Source organism: Macrobrachium nipponense, chromosome 8 (assembly GCF_015104395.2).
Source record: "Macrobrachium nipponense isolate FS-2020 chromosome 8, ASM1510439v2, whole genome shotgun sequence".
NCBI lineage: Eukaryota > Metazoa > Arthropoda > Malacostraca > Decapoda > Palaemonidae > Macrobrachium > Macrobrachium nipponense.
Window position 1 is genome coordinate 3,918,193 of NC_087203.1, and position 20,964 is coordinate 3,939,156.

Below are 20,964 nucleotides of genomic sequence, written 5' to 3' on the forward strand. Positions count from 1 at the left end.
TACAATCACTTAAGCTAGATTCGTCCTCCTGAAGAACTCGCTTAAAAGGCCTCCCTGAACTTGGCTGCTAAAGAATTTTTTTTTCTTTTTTTTGTAGACAATTATAAGTCCTTTTAGGGGAGCCCTTCAGGTTATCAATTGATAATGTTTACAACATGTAGGACCTACCCGAATAAGATGATTACTTTTATGGTAATATAGCTCTGATTGATTAAGTCAAACTAACAATACTTATAAAAAACCATTTTTGCAAAAAGGTGAGAAAAAAAGTCCTATTTGACTTCCAGCTTCATGAAATGAAACAAAACAATTTGTGCAAAATACTAACTAATAATCTAATGCATATAGTGCTTGATAAAGTTCCTCATTGGACGAGTGGTTTTCGCGCTCGGCTACCAATCCGGTGGTCCGAAGTTCGATTCTCGGCTCGGCCAACGCGGAATCAGAGGAATTTATTTCTGGTGATAGAAGTTCATTTCTCGATATAATGTGGTTCGGATCTCACAATAAGCTGTAGGTCCCGTTGCTAGGTAACCAATTGTTTCCTAGCCAAGTAAAAATATCTAATCCTTCGGGCCAGCCCCAGGAGAGCTGTTAATCAGCTCAGTGGTCTGGTAAAACTAAGATATACTTAACTTTTAACTTAGGGCCTTGATAGTCCTAAGAATTTGGAATTTAAATTTCTTGACCCCAAGATTACTGACACATTAAATCATGATCACGGTCATTATTTTGCACTAATTATTCTGCTTCATTTTGTCGGTCAGGAAATGTAAGAGAATTAGCTACATTGAAAGTTCAACTGTTAAGTACTGTAAAACTGGGCATACTAGGCTAGGCGCTAGTTCCTGACACAAGAAATGAGGCTAAACAATTGCTGCAAATTATATACTATAGTAATGATTTTTTATTCAAAGATTCAAAACTAGTCTATATTGACACAATGAATATTTATTATAGGCATTATTATTTAGCATTACCTTTGCCTAATTTTCTGAAGCAGGAGAAAAAAATGTTTCACACCGTTGCTGAGTTTATTGTATACCTTAGCATTTATGTAATATTTTACTACTGATTAGGCTATAATGACAATAATATTTTCTTCTGTAATGGGAAATGTCATTTTATCATATTATAACTACTTAATAATGAACTAACTGAACTATAAAGCAATGCAATAGGTTGTGCCCTATGGCTAGAAATGCATTACAGTAATATTTGACCGTGAGTAGTTCTGGGTTCCGTTTGACGTCACTGACTCGTCTCGATTCCTCCACTTGTTCTTCTTCCACCTTGGCTAAGACTCATCTGTGTATATTGCGTCATGTGAACTTTTTCGTCTTATATGCTCCATAGATTTTTGTTTAGGGCGTTCTGTGGAATGCGAGTAACTTTTTGATAGATATCTAAAGTGTGTGCAAGACGTGACTTCATCCATAGTCCAATGGGGTAATTTTACCGTTGACGTTACTTGAGAAGGTGGAGAATGGATTGTTTATTAATATATCTCTTGGTTCGAATAGATTTTTTGTTGATGAATGACTTGTTTTGATTCATAACAATTTTCATTGTTATGAATTCTCTATGGAGAAGCAGTGGCAGATCGTTGCATACAACTTGTACGCTGGAGACTGGTGAGGATCTACGTGGATGCTCTTGTGCAGTCTTATGCCTTCACTCTGAATTGGGTTGAATATTTTCAGTGCTGCTTCTGACGCTGAGCCTTTATTTCACTTACGCAATCAGTGAGTGACGACACTGTTGCTTTATACAGTTTAGTAAGAATATGTCTATCAGCTTCCCCAATTAGTGTGCCATAGTTTTTTTTTTATTAGAATTAAAGCTCTTTTGCATTTTGATTTTATGTAAGTTATATGGGTTTTCCAATTCAGCTATGCATGAAGTATTAACCCTAAAATTTTTGCAGTTTGGCTAAATTTGTGTATTATAGTTTCTGATTTTTAATTCTATTTCTTCGCCTTATTTCCCGTTTTTTTTATATATAAAACGACAGCTTGAGTTTCATTGAAAATCTAAAGCCTATAGATGAGGTCCATTCAACTATTTTTATTATGCTTTTATTAATCATTCGTTGTGCATGCTTTATGCGTGATGCTGTATATGGCAAAATCATCCACTTACAGGTTACTTTCAATTCCGACCGGTAGCATGTTGCTGATACCATTCATTGCTCATTAAACGGAGGACCGCGAAGGACACTTCCTTGTGGGACTCCATTTTCAAGTGGGAATGTTTTTGAAAAAAACATCATTTATTCTCACCTGAAAAGTGCGATCAGTCATGAAGATTTTATAGATTTAGGGACATGGCCGCGTATGATATTATTATGTAATGTTTTGAACATTGCATACCTCGTCGTAGTGTTGTATACGACCCTTTGGTAGGGGTGTAAGAATACTACCACCGTAGGTCCTGCGTGTCGTAAAAGGCGACTAAAAGGAAGCTGCTACCTCGCTGTTTTACGTTTGAGTAAAAGACTAGGCCCACCGCCAATAACTGTGGAAACTGCTGCCTTGCAGGTGGACTTTTTAGTCAAAGGCGAGGCCCACCGCCAAAAACTGAGGTTGATGACAGCTAGGGCAGCGGTCGTAAAAACCCCTTTCCCAAACAATAAACCATCCCTGATGTGGAAAGAAGAGGTTTGATAGAGGATTATGCCTTTGATAGAAGGCAGTGGAGAAAGCGCATCAGGCAACCGACCCCTTAATGTTGGGATAAACAGTGGGAAAGAAGATGACGCAGTGTTGTATGCCTTTTGAATGTCAAAAGAGACAGCTGCCGTAAATCGTTTTCTTTCAAACCTTTAAGCACGTGGTTTTCCAAATTAGACAGAGAATCTGATGCAGATCTATTACGTTGTGAACCAAACTGTATGAGAGTCAAATTTTTATTTTAACGAATATGCCTCGTAAGTCGTGTACATATTTACTATTTTCTCCATCACCTTGCATAGACAACTTATTGAAGAAATTGGTCTGTAATTGCTCATATTACTAAGATCCTTTCCAGTCTTTGTATTGGGATAATTATGGCACGTCACCATTCATCTGGAAACAAGTTATAGAGCCATAAACGATTGTCAAATTTTAATAAGTATGATTTTTCCAAAGGTGCAAAGTGGCAAGTCATTTCAAAGCAAATATCATCACCTCCAGGAGCAGATTTATGATAGTTCAAGAGAGCATATCCCAACTCTTCCATACTGAATGTAATATCATAATATACGTATATCTTCCTGTCTCAAAATTAAGTGTTATAGATTGTGCTCTATTCTTCATTTTTTAAAAATGTTTGTCCAAACTTTGGTTAATGCTTATTTTGGCAAAACTTTCCCAAAATATGTTACTAATTTCGAAGGGATATAAAACCTTTTTGTCATTATCATCCAATAATATAGCTTGTCTGGGTGGTCTAGTGTTTGAATTTTCCCCATACTCTTTGAATTAATGTTTCGCTTGTTATTTCTGACACATAAGACCTCCAAGATATTGTTTGACCTTTTATTAATGACTTCCTTTCTAAATTTGCCTGATATTTTATTATATAAAGGTTTTAAAAATGCCTCCATTTCTAATAGTACAACTGTCATTTGTGATGTGTTTTCTGCTATGAATGGTTTTGATGTATTTATTTAACTGAGTCCTCTGTTTAGAGTATCTAACCTTCTTGCTAGAGTGTTTTTTCTCGTACTAATTCAGACAGATCATCTGACCACCAGGGAGCTTAATGTTTTTTAGGATGAGGTTTTGAATGAGGAATAGCTTTGTCTAGTGCCTTTTGAATGACGGACACAAAGAATTCATTTGTCTCTTTTTGATATTTTAAGTAATCATATGACGGAATATTTCTGGAATGCACGTTAAATACTTCCCCCAATCTGCTTTTTGCAAGTTATGATGTGGAATGTATGGTTTTGGTTTGTTATTTAATAAGGATATTATTATGGGAAAATGATCACTTGAGTAGGAGTCATCACGTGTATTCCAATCTAGTTTGTCAACTGTATTTGTTGAACAAAGGGGAACATCTACTGTGCAAAATGTTCCTTGGGTTTTGGAACTGTATGTGATGACTTCGTTGTCATTCAGACAACAGAGATTATTAGTTTTCATTAAGTTTCTATTTTTCCTCCATTTTTATCTGGTGTAATATTGTTATAGTCCCATATTGGATCATGTGCATTGAAATCACCTGCAATTAATATGGGATTCTTAAATTCTTTTATTATTTTTAGTAATAGGATTAAATCATACTTTTTATGTGGCTGGCTGTATAACTTGAGCAAATCAAACTTATTGTTTTCAATCTCCACTGCTATTGCTGACATTTGTAATTCAGTGTAATCTGCTGTATCAACTTTGTCGAATATTATTTTATTATTATGGACATATATTGCTGTTCCTAATTTATTTTGATTTTCCTTTGACTTTGTAGCTAGTATATATCGAATTATATGCCGGTTGAATGGTGTAATGTGTGGGTGGTCAGATTAGTCAAAATTACATAAGGTGAAGTTTCCTGAGGTTTGTTATGAATTAAATTGTATTTTTGTAGGTCTTAGTTCATTTTTTCTTGTAGCTTGAATCTGGCTTTCGTTAACTGTTACAGTTTTACTATCTTTATTTCATTTTTCCATTTTGATTTTCTTTTTAATATTATTTACAACACTGATAAGTTTTCTTTGTAATATTTTGAGTGCTCAGTGCACATGCTACCTTATGCTACCTTCTTGATGAGATGCGGTCTTTGTTTTTTCTTTATTTCTGCATCTCATGAAATTCCTTATTGTAGTTGATTAGGCTTTCTTTAGTTATAGTTTTATTTTTGTGGCACATTGTTGTAAAGCATTTACTGCAACCACATGTACCTTCACGTTCATCAGTTTGTTGATTTTTCTTGATTTTCTTGTGGCTCCCAAAATTGGTGATGGTGAATTTCTTTGCTTTCATTGTAATAATAATTACAATGAAAGCTAAGAAATTCACCATCGGCTTTCCATGTTTTTCTGAATTTTGTGACGCTGCTCCTAGAGGCGCTGTTGTTACTTTAGGAGACAATGGAATTTTTGTTTTAGTGTCACTTTTAATTAGTTATCTTGCTTGTGAATTGTAGCTTTGGGTAAGATTGGCGGGTTATTTTTCTTTGTAAAGTTTGGTTTAGTGGAATTAGGTGGGGTCTTATCTCGTTTCCTCTTCCGAGTTGGGTCAACACATTCTTTTGATTTTAATCCTTCTTCGTCTTCCTCTATGTCATTTTTCGTATCTAGTATTTCTGGTCGAGGCAAATCGATTGTCCACTGTGATAATGTCATTGATGTCTGAAATTTCCAAAGGGGAGTTCTTTTCACCCGGTATTTTTTGTGGTGGCAATTCTTGACTTCCTTTCAGCTCGGCTACTGTTTGATTTTGAAGTATCTGCTTACCTAAATTTCTTAGCTGGATCACTCAATCCTCTCACTTTTAGTTCTAACTTTGCTTCCCGATCGACATTCCAGTTCGTTCCACAGTTTATGCATTTTGGTTGGCCACAGTCCCAGCCTGTATTATGGACCATATTTGCAACAGTCATTGTTATTGTATGGGTTTGGGAACATAAGGTCTTGGTTCCCTTTTTAATTCCAATATTTTAATTTTCAAGGGCAAGGTTTGACAACTGAACTTTATCTTTGCTATTTTGATTGATATATTTTTGTATTTTGTGTTAGAAGGTAAGTATATCTTAGTTTTACCAGACCACTGAGCTGATTAACAGCTCTCCTAGGGCTGTCCCGAAGGATTAGATATTTTTACGTGGCTAGGAACCAATTGGTCACCTAGCAACTGGACCTACAGCTTATTGTGGGATCCGAACCACACTATATCGAGAAATGAATTTCTATCACCAGAAATAAATTCCTCAGATTCCGCGTTGGCCGAGCCGGGATTCGAACTTCGGACCACCGGATTGGCAGCCTATTTTTCGCAGTCTTCAACGTTGTTGTATCTTTTCTTTAACGGATCTAATGACATCGTTTTGTCTTTACTTCTTCATCCAGATTTGGCACTGGTACAGTACCTTGTACACTATTCATGGTATCGTGCCTTGTAACACTTATATTTATGTTTTCTGTATTTTTAATGTTATGATAATTTTCTGACTGGTTCCTGGTTGTTGTTTCAACCAACCGTTCCCTTTTTTTAATTTGTCTTATACTCATCTCTTGTGATGGGCATCGGTTCAAGAGATAATTTCCCTCTTCTAATAACGACATATCTTGGTCAGCTTAAACTATCAAAATCCTTCACCAGTTTGATTCTCCAAAGAGGGAATCAAAGTAAACCAAGGTTGAATCAGGTCTGCATTTCCTTCTGTGTATTAATTCGTTTAGGTTCTAAAGGGCCCGTAGCTGAAATGTTGGAAATATTTTTTATTCCCTTTCGTGCTGGGCAAGAAACATCTGGTTTCATTATGACAGGGGTGTAAATCCTTTTCCTCGCAGACGAGTAGGTCGTCACCAATCAGTACGAAATGTGCAGAGTTATCATCAACGTTAAGGCTTTTTCGGGTCAAAGAGAATTTGGAGGTAGAGGGGATCAGGAGGAGATTCCTTTGTACAACCCAGAGCCCTTTCGATATCTTCCGTATTTGCCATCATGTCTGTATTCGGTCAAGGACAAATGTGAGGTACAGTCGACCAGAAGTCGAAGTTCTAGGCCTCATCCTCAAATCATAGAAAACGCTCTTGCGGATGCAACTAGATTTTCTCAACCTGCCTTAGCCGTTGCAACATTGACTGCCATTGACGTCAGCTAACTTTAAACGCTTTGGAATACAAAAATAAATTTATAGAAACTAAAATAATTACATTCACCACTTACGACGAGGGCATAATATTCCCACTCATGAAGGAAAACGAGTAAATATTGTCGTCATGATACATAGTACTACAATCAGAAATTCACATTCTACCAGATCTCTATGAACGAATAAATCTGAGAAATTCCAATTACTTCGGACATATATCATGTTTTGAAGTATCTGAACGGTTTTGTTTTGCAGTTTTAACTTATATGATATAATTTGCAATGTATTTTCATATTCTAGAGTAAATTTAGCGAGAGTGTGTATTTTCAATAAGAACAAATTCGAAATTCGATGAACGAAAGCTAATGAAAACTGTATCTTCACTTTTCTTGTCGATAGTACATGAAAAAAGATACTATGGCCTCTCAATGCCTGGGGAGGTAAAGGAAGAGTCCCCATAGGATCAGAAATGTCCAGAATATGATCATTTGATGGACTTTGACAACCCGTCATTTGTCCTCTTGAGTTTTGTTCCTTCAAGAATGGGGCGGCGTGGTCAGCCTGTGCAACTCGCATCACACATCCACTAGCCATCGAGCCCACGATGCTCACAGCGAGCAGGACCTTTCGATGTATCTCACAATTCGGATGATTCCAAATGCAATGCTCAAGAGGCACTATGCTACTAAACCTCCCAAGGAAGCAGAAGAGAAAGTTTGGAATATTAGATTAGCGTACTAAGTAATAAAACGTATAGGAAGAGACGTGAAAGGGAGAACGTTTCCCAACAATGAGATGAACTTACTGCAGAGACTGAAAGTACAAATAATGCATTCAATCCCCTCAGGGGACCCAAACCCCCAACCCCCATCTCAAGAGATGCTCATGTTCTAAACACATTCACAGTCTACATGATAATTATTCTTCAAACACAAACAAAATAATACTTATTCCCACAAAGTTCCTTTAAAGAAACGTCCACACCACTTTGCCTCCTTGGAAGGTTAAGGGGAAAGACGTCCAAATGAAGGTTTTCCAACATTCGTGTCAACATGTCCCGAGTGATGTTTCGGGAATGATTAAAAATAAGTTGGCGTCTTTTCTGCTGTGAAGCAGTGCCCGGCCGAAGCCCTTGGCGGCTTTACCGAAAATGACGTGGATTACGCTAATCTTTGCATAATTTCAAATTTTAGATAGTTTGTCTGTAAAGGTTATATTTAATGTTACACTTCCTATAAAACAGCGTACCTTCGGAGTCAATGGACTTAAACATTTCTTGGCGGTATAATTCATTCTTATATACTTGAGAAACATTTACTGCAGCAGATGTGTGAAAAAAAGTATGATTCTTTTTTATACTTCTAACTTTGCATAGCTATTGCTTCAAATAGATTTTAAACTTTGTGGTCAACATAAACTCTTTTAATACCCTTAAAAAATTGACTGTTAAGAAGCAGAACGCCACTTAATCCATACACATGCAAACGATCAAGTCCTGAGTTTGTTGATACCTGATGTCAAGACTGAGCTTCTGAACACTGAAGCAGCTGTTTCTGTAGGTTACCAAATGTTTTTCTTTCTATACTGCGCTAGATTTCTTTTCTGCCCTCCACAATGGGACGAAGTAACGATTTTTAGGACAAAAATATTTCATCACTTAGTTTTAGTTATTTTATTCAAGAAATAGTTATTATTTTGTTAAAATGACTCTTCATAATTATCTCCACAAAGGTGATCATGATGGTCTGTCTGTCTGCCTGTCATTCCATCTGCCTGTATGTCTGTCTATTAGCGGAATTATGCATAAAGTTATGGATAGATTTCGATGAAACATTCTAAGAGTTGTCGAAAATGGACAATATTATAAAATAAATTTGAATGCCCAAGATGTCTTGGTGTTTATGTTGGTTCTTCACGTAGACTGTTACAGATCCGGTGTTATAGCCATTTGGGATTAAGTGACAGAACTGGGTCCAAAATCGTTCATCCGGAGTTCTCTAATGTAAGAACACACGCAATGAGTTGTAAAATCACCATTGAAAAGAAATATTTCTCTATCATCGGCACCACAAAGCAACTTCTCACCTAACTATCCTTGAGTCATTGTAGTATATTAAGCACCTATCACCTAGTTTAAACTCCAACACCTCGTCATCTCCTCTCTCTCTCTCTGGCGTGAGGTTTACGTTGTGCAGACCTTCACCGTTCTTAGGCTCTCGGCTCTTTCTTCTTGAATAGGTAGTTTGCTCCTAATTCTCTGTTTTAGCGTTCTGAGTATATTTTGATTTTTGTAGTTATTTTCAAGTTCATTTTAATTGTGATTTTCAGTTGCAGACTGATGATGTGTTGGTGTCAACATGAAACGTTTTTTATTAATAAGACGCGTGTACCTAACTGTCGCCTGATTGGACCCCTCTTCCTTTATATATATATATATATATATCTATATATATATATCTATATATATATAAATATATATAGATATATATAATATATATATATATATATATATATATATATATATATATATATATATATATATATATATATATATGTTGACGATCTATCGCCAAAACTTGTGATATTTTATGCAGTCGTCGAGGTCGAGGGAGAAATGAAACAAGAAGTTGACCAAGCGTTTTGTGTTTTCCACACCTCCTCAGGGTCAAGTCAGGAGGTGTGAAAAAAACACAAAAGCACTTGGTATATATATGTATATATAGATATATATTATATATATATAGTATATATTAATATATATTATATATATATAATATATACATATTTATAATATATATAAATATATACTATACATGTTTATGATATATATATATATATATATATATATATATATATATATATATATATATATATATATATATATATATATATATATCAGTGGTGACTTGCAATGGAATGTGGCATGATTAGGCTGAAGCAGTTTGTGGCCTTGAAATTCCAAATTCACGTGTGACCCTCTCCCTCTGCATTGCCCCGGAATTCGGATTGTTTATTCATGCTTGATTGATTTTGTTCATTCTGACGACAGACCTTGCTATCATCGACGGAATTCCTGCTTTCATCGATCAAATTACGGCCATTCCATTTATGAACTGATACTTTTGCTTTTCATGGTGCTCCATTTTAAACGGTTCGACCAGGTCAATACCTGCCTGGTAACGTGCACCGAATCGAAAAGCGGTTGTCTCGAATACTACCAGAAATAAGGATCATTTGTTGATTGAAAAACTGATAAAACCAATCATTCTTTTTAAATGATAATTTTGGAATGGGACGATTCAAAGCTTTGGTATATCTCAAACGTCATCTCTTAAATTTGAGGGAAGCCTAACCGATTTTACAATATGCTTCAAAGAAAAATTTTTTTTTGTGCCTATATTTGTGATTCTGTATTTCCTTGTAACCTGGGTCATTCAATCGTTTTGACGGCATTCAGGAAAGAAACAGCGCAAAAGACTTTAGTTCTCACTTTTTAAGATTAGGAAATTTCATCTTATAATTTAGGATTACTGTATCGTTGATACTTGTTCTAAAACCTCTGCCTACACGGTTAGGAGCAGTAACCATTACAGGGACTGAGAATGAGCATAACGCCCTTGATAGAGTACGTCAGTTTGTATATATATATATATATATATATATATATATATATATATATATATATATATATATATATATACATTATTCGAGCTACAAATGCCCTTTAATAATTCGCTCTATCTCGGAATTAATATATTTTCTTATATGTAAACCGAAGGGGAATTTTAGAGTAGATAATGATTTCGTCCTCTCGTGGGTTCGAACCACCGCCCAGCGGACAGAGAAGAAATCAGGACTTCAGTGATGTTATCGATTCGGTAAACAAGTGAAGTTATAACTTTATACCGACTCTTACCTTACAAATCACCGTCGAACTCGGGTATTCGTAATAAGAATCAATATCCAACTACCTCTACCATGTTAACAAATTCGAACGTTTACCGCATGTACTATGAATAATTAGGACATCACCGTGTTTCATATAAATTATCCGAGCTACAAATGTCCTTTAATATCTAATTCGCTCTTCCTCGGAATTAATATATTTTCATATATGTCAACCGAAGGGGAATTTTTTAGTTGAACTCTACCATGTTAACAAATTCGAACGTTTGCCTCACGTTGGATATCGCAGAGTCAAAGAATATCAGGTCTGCTCACGAAGCGGTATTAAAACCTATCCCCACCCCTTGTGAAACGTCATCAGTTACAAAAGGACCATATCATTATGAAGCTATATTTATGATAACATTTTCATATAACTATTTTTACGATGGCGTTTTTTATATAAATTTTTATCCTATTACATGTTGCCGTATACTACGTTAAAGTACAAAGAATGCCCTTGCAAATGATATATGACACATTACAATTACGATTACTTTCAAACCCACAAGCGCGTACAGAAAAAATTATCTACACACAAAAATGTGCAATTACTTCATCCGTCAACCTGCATACATTCACGTTTCGTAGCGTATCTGACTAAGGGATGATGATAGAAAGAAACTGAAAAATGGATTAGAAAGCTGATAAAATTTATTATATAATGCAAAAATAAAATTGATAGGTGATCTCTGAAATTTTCGAGGAATTCTAGGTCAAAGACGGACCATAAATTTTTTTTTTATTTTTTGTCAATATTTACCACATTTTTCTTTCATATATTTTCATCTTATTACATTTTGCCATATACCACGTAAAAATACAAAGAATGCCCTTTCAATTGGTATATGACACATTACAATTACAATTACTCTCAAACCCATAAGCGCACACAAAAAATTATCTACACACGCAAAAATGATAAAAATTAAGCGTTCGTGGGAGATCTGAAATCTAGCCCCACCCCTTGTGAAACGTCATCAGTTACATCCAGCCAGACTGCAGCCTGATTACGAATACCTTTTTGTACTTTTATCCGACAATATTATAATCGTTTGAGGCATGCATAATTATTACCTTTATGTATACAGTTTTTGTTATACGTAAAATTATGTGTTCGGATGTATATTTATGTGATTTGAAGTGCTAATAAGAAATTTGCCGGAAATGTGTTCTATGTATCATCGTCTTCATCATTTATTCCATTTATACCTTATATCGTATATGATGTAATTCTTATACTTTTGGTATTGTTTTCTTTTTTGTGGTCAAGTCGTGGAAATGCAACTGCCATTTTTTACACTGCTTGTAACCACATTTTCTATGTATTTATTGCACAACAATTACTATTCATAATAAGATTGGGAAAATATAATTAATCTATCATTCTAACCTTTAGCATAAATAAAAAAGTTGCTTGTCAGAGTGAGGTATGAACACAGTGAGAGAACTAAATACATTTCTTAACAATTATTTATAATCTTGATAATATTACTACCTGAAAGAAAGAGAGAGAGAGAGAGAGAGAGAGAGAGAGAGAGAGAGAGAGAGAGAGAGAGCAAGTTGTCATGTTACAAAAAATGGACTTCAAGAGAACACAGCTAACCAGTATATAGGTAAGCAAATAAATAAGTAAAGAATAAACATATGAAGAAAGCTGGAGTAGCTATGTGTGTTGAAACTGGTATATTTTATGTGAAATAAAACAAGGCTTGGTGACTAAATGAGAGAATGGGTATTAAAAAACATCAAGCATGTGACCTCTGTACAGATTTTATAAAGATTTTATCAAAAACACCATGCTATATGGATTAGATTGATAAAAACTAAAGGTTCTTTAAGTAATTCAATGGATAAGCACGGGAAGTGTTATTCTTGTGACGTCACAGTATTAGCTCCGCCCCCACTGCCGAGTTGAGCAGACCTTATATACTTGGGATATCGATTCTAATTACGAATACCCGAGTTCGACGTGATTTGTAAGGTAGGAGTCGGTATAAACTTATAGCCTCACTTGCTAGCCTAATCAATAACGTCATTGAAGTCCTGATTTCTTCTCTGTCAACTGGGCGTTGGTCGAACCCACGAGAGGACGAAATTATTATCAACTCTAAAATTCCCCTTCGGTTTACATATATGAAAATATATTAATTCCGAGGTAGAGCGAATTAGATATTAAAGGACATTTGTAGCTCGGATAATTTAAATGAAACAATAATGTGATAATTACTTATATACATATATATAAACATTAAGCTACAACTGTCCTTTAATATCAAATTCCCTCTACCTCGGAATTAATATATTTTCACATATGTTAACCGAAGGGAATATTTTTTAGTTGACAAGAAAATATATTTATTCCGAGGTCTATGCCAGACCCATGAATCATGTTGTAGAGTTGTGTGAGCCTACCTTGGAAAGTCAGTTGTTTGCTTGGCGTAATAAGGTTGAAATCCTATTGTTTCATTCTCATGAAACTGAAGTGGCCTGTCTCTATTTCTTAATGTTTAATAGTGTTAGTGTAGACAGGTGAATAGCTCCACGTTTCAATGTAACTTTTGGTGCATAGGAAACAGGTTAAGTAACCATTACAGGACTATTGCATTGAGCTCACATTGTTTTTATTGCAAGAGATTATACAATTTTGTGACCCATTTTTCATTTTATAATGAGATAAAAAAAGATATGTCAAAGAATCCTGAAAGATTCATAGATAAAATGCTGGGAAATGTCAAGGGTTAGGAGTAATGACTGTCTACCATTTTCACTGCTCTTTTCAGTTTTGATGATCTTTGTGTTATTGAGGATCCTGTTTCTTAGAATGAGATTTTTACAATCTTTGCTTAGCGGGTTGTAAACAACAAAATGAGAGGCTAAAGAAAAAGTAAGGTACAGGAAGTTACAAAGTTAAGCTGCGAAAGGCGCACTGTTTTTCCACTGCAGGAAAGTCAGTGCAGCAGCTTCTGTCATCATTCTTTTGTCTGTTGTAGTTAATAGCAATTCTAAACTTGATTTATGATTCAAAATTAGAAAAATGATTGTAATCAGCAAACCTTTATATGGTCGATTTATGTAATCGTTTTTACATCAACATATAATTGCAACTTCTCAATAGAAAGTAAATTTTGTTCATATTCAGTTAAGGTTAGATTTCCGTTATTAGGTTCCAGGTTCCGTTATTAGGTTTCAGGAATTCAGGTCTTATAGTTAATGAACATTTCTTCAAGCGTGCTTTTTTTTCTTTATTTCAGTACGCACCTCCAAAACCGGGTCAGAATGGGTGGCGTGCCCCCAAGAAAAGTGACGTCATTTCATCTATTCCTCCCCCAAGTTCAGGTCCAACTCCGACACCGGGAGGAGCTTTGGGCGCCCGAGAGTTCAGCCCACCCGCCAATCGACAGATGAGTCCTCCCAGGTCACTTGGTCGCCAGACAAGCCCTCCTCTTCATGCAGGTATTTCTCCTCTCTCTCTTGCTTTCTTGCTCTCTGGCCCCAGTTTATCTGTAAAGTCAGTCTCTTCTCTATCTGTGATTAAGTTTGCCGTTCTTGTGTCGCAACAAAACTAATTATTATCATGTTTACCGGAATTTGGGATGCAAAACCGTACGTGGTTGGCAGACTTTGTCTTTCACCTGAGAGGATCTTGCAGTTTCTACTCCACTGAGTTTTGAGAAGCTAATTCTATTTTCTTCACTGTCATTTTTCTTCTGGCCTCAAAGGATTTAGAATTTGGTTGAAGGATGTAAACGAAGTCAGCTGGAACGAGTTCCAAATTAATCTAACATTGCCTGTAGTTTCTACATACGATCACAAAGCAATGAATTAAAAATACGCATACGTTGACTTACAGAGATCGTCCCGGCGCCTCTCTCGAATTTTGACTGGTCCACCCTTTACCGGACTGGCATTTGCAAACGAACAGAGCGTCTTTAGCTCTTACTGGCTGGTATGGGATGCATTGTTGATGATGCTGGGTTGGGTGGGCCCTGGAAGGATCTTGCTTTGGTAGCTAAATAGAAGTATTTTCGCTCCAGATAGAGAAAGTATGAGTCTCAGTACACGTGAGCGATGCTTAGTTAGTTCATTTCCTTAAGCGTTGAAGTCAGTTTTGCACATTTCTTTAAATTTTGGAAGCATTTCAACGTCTTCGAGTTACTTAAGGCAACCCCCCATAGTTAAGTGGTAATTTTTTCTATCCAGCTGTCAAAATTCACGTTATAATGGACAGTTATGTCAACTTGTTAGAGCAAGCGTTTCAGTTTAATTTCCTAGGTTTCGTAAGTTTTCTTCAGAATAATATGATTGATTTTTATATGAGGGGAATTTTATTTCTTAATCTATTGTCAAAACAGGCGGCAAGTGTTATGCAAATTCTTTTAAAAGTCAATTATTAATTCATGTGTAGAAGCAGCAATTTCACCGTAGCTATTCTCATATACTAACGTATTCTAACAAAATATGATGAGACTGTTCAGGCCACTCTGTCAAGAGGGTCACTGAAAGACGAGTGGAGAGAAGACAACACTGCCATTGCGACTTCATTCAAGGAAAAGAACGAAATCGGTGAACCCTGTGAAGAAGTTTCAAAATGGGAATTGTGCGGTACAAGAATGTATCATATCAAATGAAAAGAGACAGACGTAGTATTATGTTTTCCGATGGAGCCCTGGACAAGGAGGAACTCTCGTGTTCAACACGATTTGTGATTCTTGTTAAACCTCCGAGCTTCAGTATTTAATTTCTTTATCTTGAATAGGTTGTTACTGTCGAGTCGACCCGACATTTCAGTTTTGATCTTTTTGCTATAAAGTTAACTTACTGTTTGGTGATCTTTTATTCGTCATTTTACTAATAATTGGCTTGAGTAATTTGTATTTTCACTTTTCTTTTTCTTTGATCAGTATATTTTGTATTATTTCTTTTTATTTGTGATTATATTTCTATTTTTGAATTTAGTTTCAAAGTTACTTTATTCATTCCTCGTCACTTCTGGTGACGAATTATTTTCTTACTAACCCATTTGTTGTTTAGCCACCATGTTTTCGTGTTCCCGAGGGGCAGCCTGCCCCTCGGGTACTCTCTAAATGATGTCATGATGATGCCCTCAACTGATTGAAGGATTCTTGGTTCTGATCCTTTGAGAAAGGAAAGTTATTTTACGGTCTGATCGGCCTATTGAAAGGTTTCAGTCCCAAGAGAGAAGAAAAAGTAGAGATGATAAGGAGAGAAAGAGATAATAACGGAATAATGTTTGTGTTCACAGGTCCGGACCTTACTGGAGATATCTTACAAATGGAAACTTTCCTTCGGGTCTGAATTTGTTCTTGTACATTTAAGGCTTGTTTTTTTTCTTTTTTCTTTTTTTCTTTTTTCTTTGTCCTTGGTAGAAGCATGAATATATGTTGACTTCTACTGTTGACTACATATCTCAGGGCCTGCAACATCCAGAAGCCTGGAACAGGCCATTCCTGTTTCCTTGCTGGGGCAGGATCTGTATGGACTGTTACAAAGATTGTGAACCCCTTGGCGGAGGAAATACCCTCTAAATGGCAGATGATCTTTCTTCCTGAGGTGAAGTGAATAACCACAATTTACCACTCCTGTGGGATTCTGAGAACGTTTTGAAGCCCATACCCTCTATGGCAAAAATACCGAAGACAGAAATAGACATAGTAATAGTGCAAAATAGAAGGAATGGAAGATAGTTAATTTGTTTAGTGAGAAAAAGGTGACTGGGAAGAACCAGAGAGTGGTTGAGTTTAGGTTAGCTGAATGGTGAGGCTTCATCAGTAGCAGCACTGGCTGCTGCTGCTGCTGCTGCTGCTGCTTCTGGAGAACTCTGGGAATGTATAAGGATGAGTGTGATTGTATAGATGGTCTAAGAACTGAAGATAATGAGTGAAGGAAAATGTTTCTAAGGAAGCTTGAATCTGCCCGGTTGGAGTTGGAGAATACTATTGTGTGGTGTGTCATGTCATTCGAGTGGTGAGGTATGATTCAGAGGTAGAGCCGGTATCGTTGGTAGATATGTCAATGAAAATGCAGTCTTTGGAAGCAGATCATGGCGATCGAAAGGTTTTGTTGATGTCATCTGTTAGTACTGGGTATCGGAACAACGACAAGTTGATGGATGTTATGGTAAGAAGAGTGCAACTGGAATAGGAATAAGAAATTGAGACCTATGAGGTCATTCTGCACTGAAAGGGAAATTGAGGGTCAAGAGGTGGAAAGTAAGATGGAAGGTGCGGTAGAAGCAATGAAATGGGTTGCAGCTAGGGGCGGAAGGACCTTTGCAAATTCAAAAGAACCTTAAATAATGCCTACAGTGCAATGCATGAGGTGCACTGATGTCCGTACTGATAACCTATGGGGGTAAGAAGAGTGGCTAGCGAGCTAAAAAAAAAAAAAAACCTGAATTATATGCAAGTTCAGAGAAAAGGAAGATCATTGTGTTGAATGTGATAAGTGTGATAAGAAGAACACTCAGAGGAAATGGATGATATATACACTTAAGGCTAATAAGGCTAATTAGGACTTGGAGGCGGAAGGAGAAGAGGAGTTTGGAAAAATTCCGTGACAGGGTCATGAGAACAGCAGGGAGTGTTTATCGAGATATGAGGCACAAGAATGAATCGAAGTTAAATAGTGGGGTGAGGAGGTGAAGGGTTTAGTGAATGAAAGAAGGTTATTTGGAGTGTATCTGTGTGACTGAAGAGATCTTATAGTGAGGTGGGTAGGATAGGGAACATTGAGAATAAAGACATCAAGTAATAAAAATAGAGGGGAGCAGGTGAGCAAAAACCTGAGGGAGAATAAGTCATCTTTTGTGAAGAAAAAATAAAAAACTGCTCCCATTAACCATCAGGTCGTCAGCTGAGCCCTCCTCCCGTGACCTCATCTCGCCGCACTTCGATTTCTTCCGTCACTTCCCTTGGCAGATCAGGCTCCATGTCCCTCGGACGCTCTGCAGGCAAGCAGTTGTCCGCCATGCTGTCCTCCGGTAAGGCTCTGTACTCATTTCAGATCAAGGCTTGAGATTATGACTAAATCTGTTCTCTCTCTCTCTCTCTCTCTCTCTCCCTTATTTTATTCATTGATTTGCATCATTAAACCGTAAGTTCTGGTATTTGTGTGTCATTTTATTTTTCATATTTTTCTTCGATTCAGGTTTGTCCTTGTAAAAAAGATAAAAATGATAGAAGCATTTATTCCTTTATTCACTCACCGATGAGCTTATTTGTAAGGTCTTCCATTATTACATCAGTTCTACTCTGTGCATAAAATTATCTGAATAGATTTATATCTATCTATCTATATATCTATCTAGATATATAGATAGATAGGTAGGTAGATAGACAGATTGATATGTAGATATATATATATATATTATATTATTATATATATATATATATACTATATATATAGATATATCATACGTACATACATACATACATACATCATTAATACATACATACATACATACATACAACATACATAACATACATACATACATAACATCATACATACATACTATACATACATACACATACATACATACATGTATGAATAACTTGATCACGAAATATATAAAACGTGATGCTATGCATAAATAAAGGTAATGCCACGGGGGAAAACAGAGGATTCTCTGTTGGTAGATCGAGAATTCTTCTTTCTAAAGATCATTTTCAGTCATAAGAGATCAACGTTTAGTTGAAGACCATCATTTCAGTAATCGTATTTTACAGTACTATGTGTGTACGAACCGACTGGACCTCCTAATGTTAATATTTGTTCATAAAGATGAAAGCGAAACCGAATAACTTGCCTAATCTATGATTAGCAGTTAGTATATGCATTGTTTTCCAAAGGTACTCAACAAGTCAACCATTATTTTACGTGTTCTTTCCTGGTTTTTGTTTTGAATATCGTTTGTGTTATGCAGTGTTAGCTTTCCTAATCATAATTATAATCAGCTCCAAATTCCTATCGTTAACAGATGAAAATACATTAATTCCAAGGTAGAGTGAATTGGATATGAAAGGCCATTTGTAGCTTAATGTGTGCATATGAATCACGGCGATGTGATAAAAATTCATAATATGGCTACTTGCGGCAAACGCACGACTGGGTTAATATGGCAAAGGTGGGGAATCGATATGAACTTATACCTCACTTGTTGGCCTGGTCGGTTAAGGCATCACTGAAGTACTGATTTCTCTTATAAGCGCTGGTTCGAATCCACGAGAAGACGAAATTATGATCAACTCAAAATTTCCCCTTTAGTTAACATATTTACATGCGTGGCCGTACAAGATTTACAATTTACTTTAGGAATCAACTAACATCTGCCAAGTTGAGTGCCACGCAGGTACCAACAGAAAACAGGAAAAGTGTCAAAATCGATGGATTTAAGGGAAATACAATATTATACTCAATTTATTATTACATGAATCAGAAGATATTTACACAGGAGCTGAAGCCACTAGCTCCATGGAACTGAGGTTACACTAGTTCACAAATCAATTAGTGCCACTGTGCAAAACCCAGAGAATGTTAAGGCCTCTGTGGATGAAAATTTGATTGAATGAAATAATTATTGCATCTATTATATGTCATAAAATAATAGATAAGAGCTCTTCAATCTTCCACCCTGGGATTTGAAAATGATGACAGTAGGATCACCTTGGCACCGTGGGAACACAGACGTATACAGCCTCCACGGCCTCCCATTCTGCAAATGAAGAATGCACTGTAACCTCGATTTAAAACACTATTTATATAACTGGGACTTGCTTAAGGTAGATAGGGTAAGTAGTCTAACACTGATACTCGATAGCAAAATGAACGAACACTTATGGTTGCGAGTCACAAATATTTTTCCACTTCACTTATTTCTGAAGGAGATGCAATAGGGATTTAGTTTATATATGAGCGCAGGCAGAAATGAAAGAAGTAAGAGGATTAGAAAACATGGCCATACCAAATATTTGTTGGTAATATTGACTATTGACTCTGTGCTAGAATATTTAAGTAATGAACTTGTACTGCATGAATTGCCTATGTCCGTTAGTCACATAATTTTTCATTGAATAAGTTATGTATTCGTGATTGCAGATTTATTTTTAATGGAGAACATTACCAACAAATATTTGGTATGGCCATGGGTAACCCTTTATCACCTCTCCTTTCAAACTTATATATGGAATTTTTTGAAAGACACCTCCCGAATATCACACTTGTCCCCTTAAAATGGTACAGATATGTAGATGATATCTTAGTAGTCTTACCTGTTGGTATCGATGTAAATGATTTACTGTCTAAATTGAATAATTTAGTGCCATCCATAAAATTCACTGTTGAAATCGAAAATAACAATGTCATCCCTTTCCTAGATGTAATAATACATAGAGAATCTTTCCAATGCAAATTCAGTATTTATAGAAAACCCACAAATAATTTAACTTATGTACATTTTTATTCTGGCCACCATCTTAATATTAAAATTTCAATTTTTTCTTCTATGTTCCTATGCGCTTTGCATATCACGAGTCCACAATATCTTGACCAAGAAATAGAATACATAAAAAAGATAGGAAACGATCTCTGCTACCCACCTCATTTAATTGATTTATGTTATCAAAAAGCTCACAAAAAGTTTTATAGTGTTGCTATTTATGAAAAAGAAATGGCTAAAAATGTACTTAGCTTACCTTACTTTCGTGGATTTGAAACCATAAAATCAATATTTAAATTGTTTAATGTTAATGTAGTGTTCTCTTATAACAATACCATTAAAGATATGCTAATTAAGAATAGTCCCGTAACAAATAACATCATTTACAAAATTCCTTGTAAGGATTGCCCATCGTTTTACGTTGGTCAGTCAAGTAAAAATTTATGTGTACGTATTAAGCAGCATATGTATTCAGTTAGAACAGCCCAGACTTCAAATGCACTGTTTATCCATCTGAGTGAAAAATCTCATTGTATTAATTGGGGTGATACCTCTGTAATTGCTAGATCTAATGATTATGTTTCAAGAAATTTACTGGAATCAGCAGTTATACAAATCGTTAATAAAAACAACCTAAATCTTAGTCCAGGAATGTACCATTTGGACCCGTATATTTGTAAAATATTTATGAAGGACCTTAAAATAAATGAACTACTAATAAATTAGTCCCACATGTATATAGCTATTATTTCTCTCTC

At 35.8% G+C, this 20,964-nt stretch overlaps 1 protein-coding gene across 8 annotated transcripts in view; it reads left to right on the forward strand.

Annotated features, from left to right (window-relative positions):
- Nucleotides 1–20,964, forward strand: part of LOC135222589 (filaggrin-like) — a 138,154-nt gene that overhangs the window by 107,861 nt on the left and 9,329 nt on the right. For all 8 annotated transcript variants that reach the window (XM_064260662.1, XM_064260670.1, XM_064260669.1 and 5 more), the window contains 2 exons: nt 14,004–14,205; nt 17,618–17,752. In XM_064260662.1, coding sequence (XP_064116732.1) covers nt 14,004–14,205; nt 17,618–17,752 — 337 coding nt within the window. The remainder of the gene's footprint in view (nt 1–14,003; nt 14,206–17,617; nt 17,753–20,964) is intronic.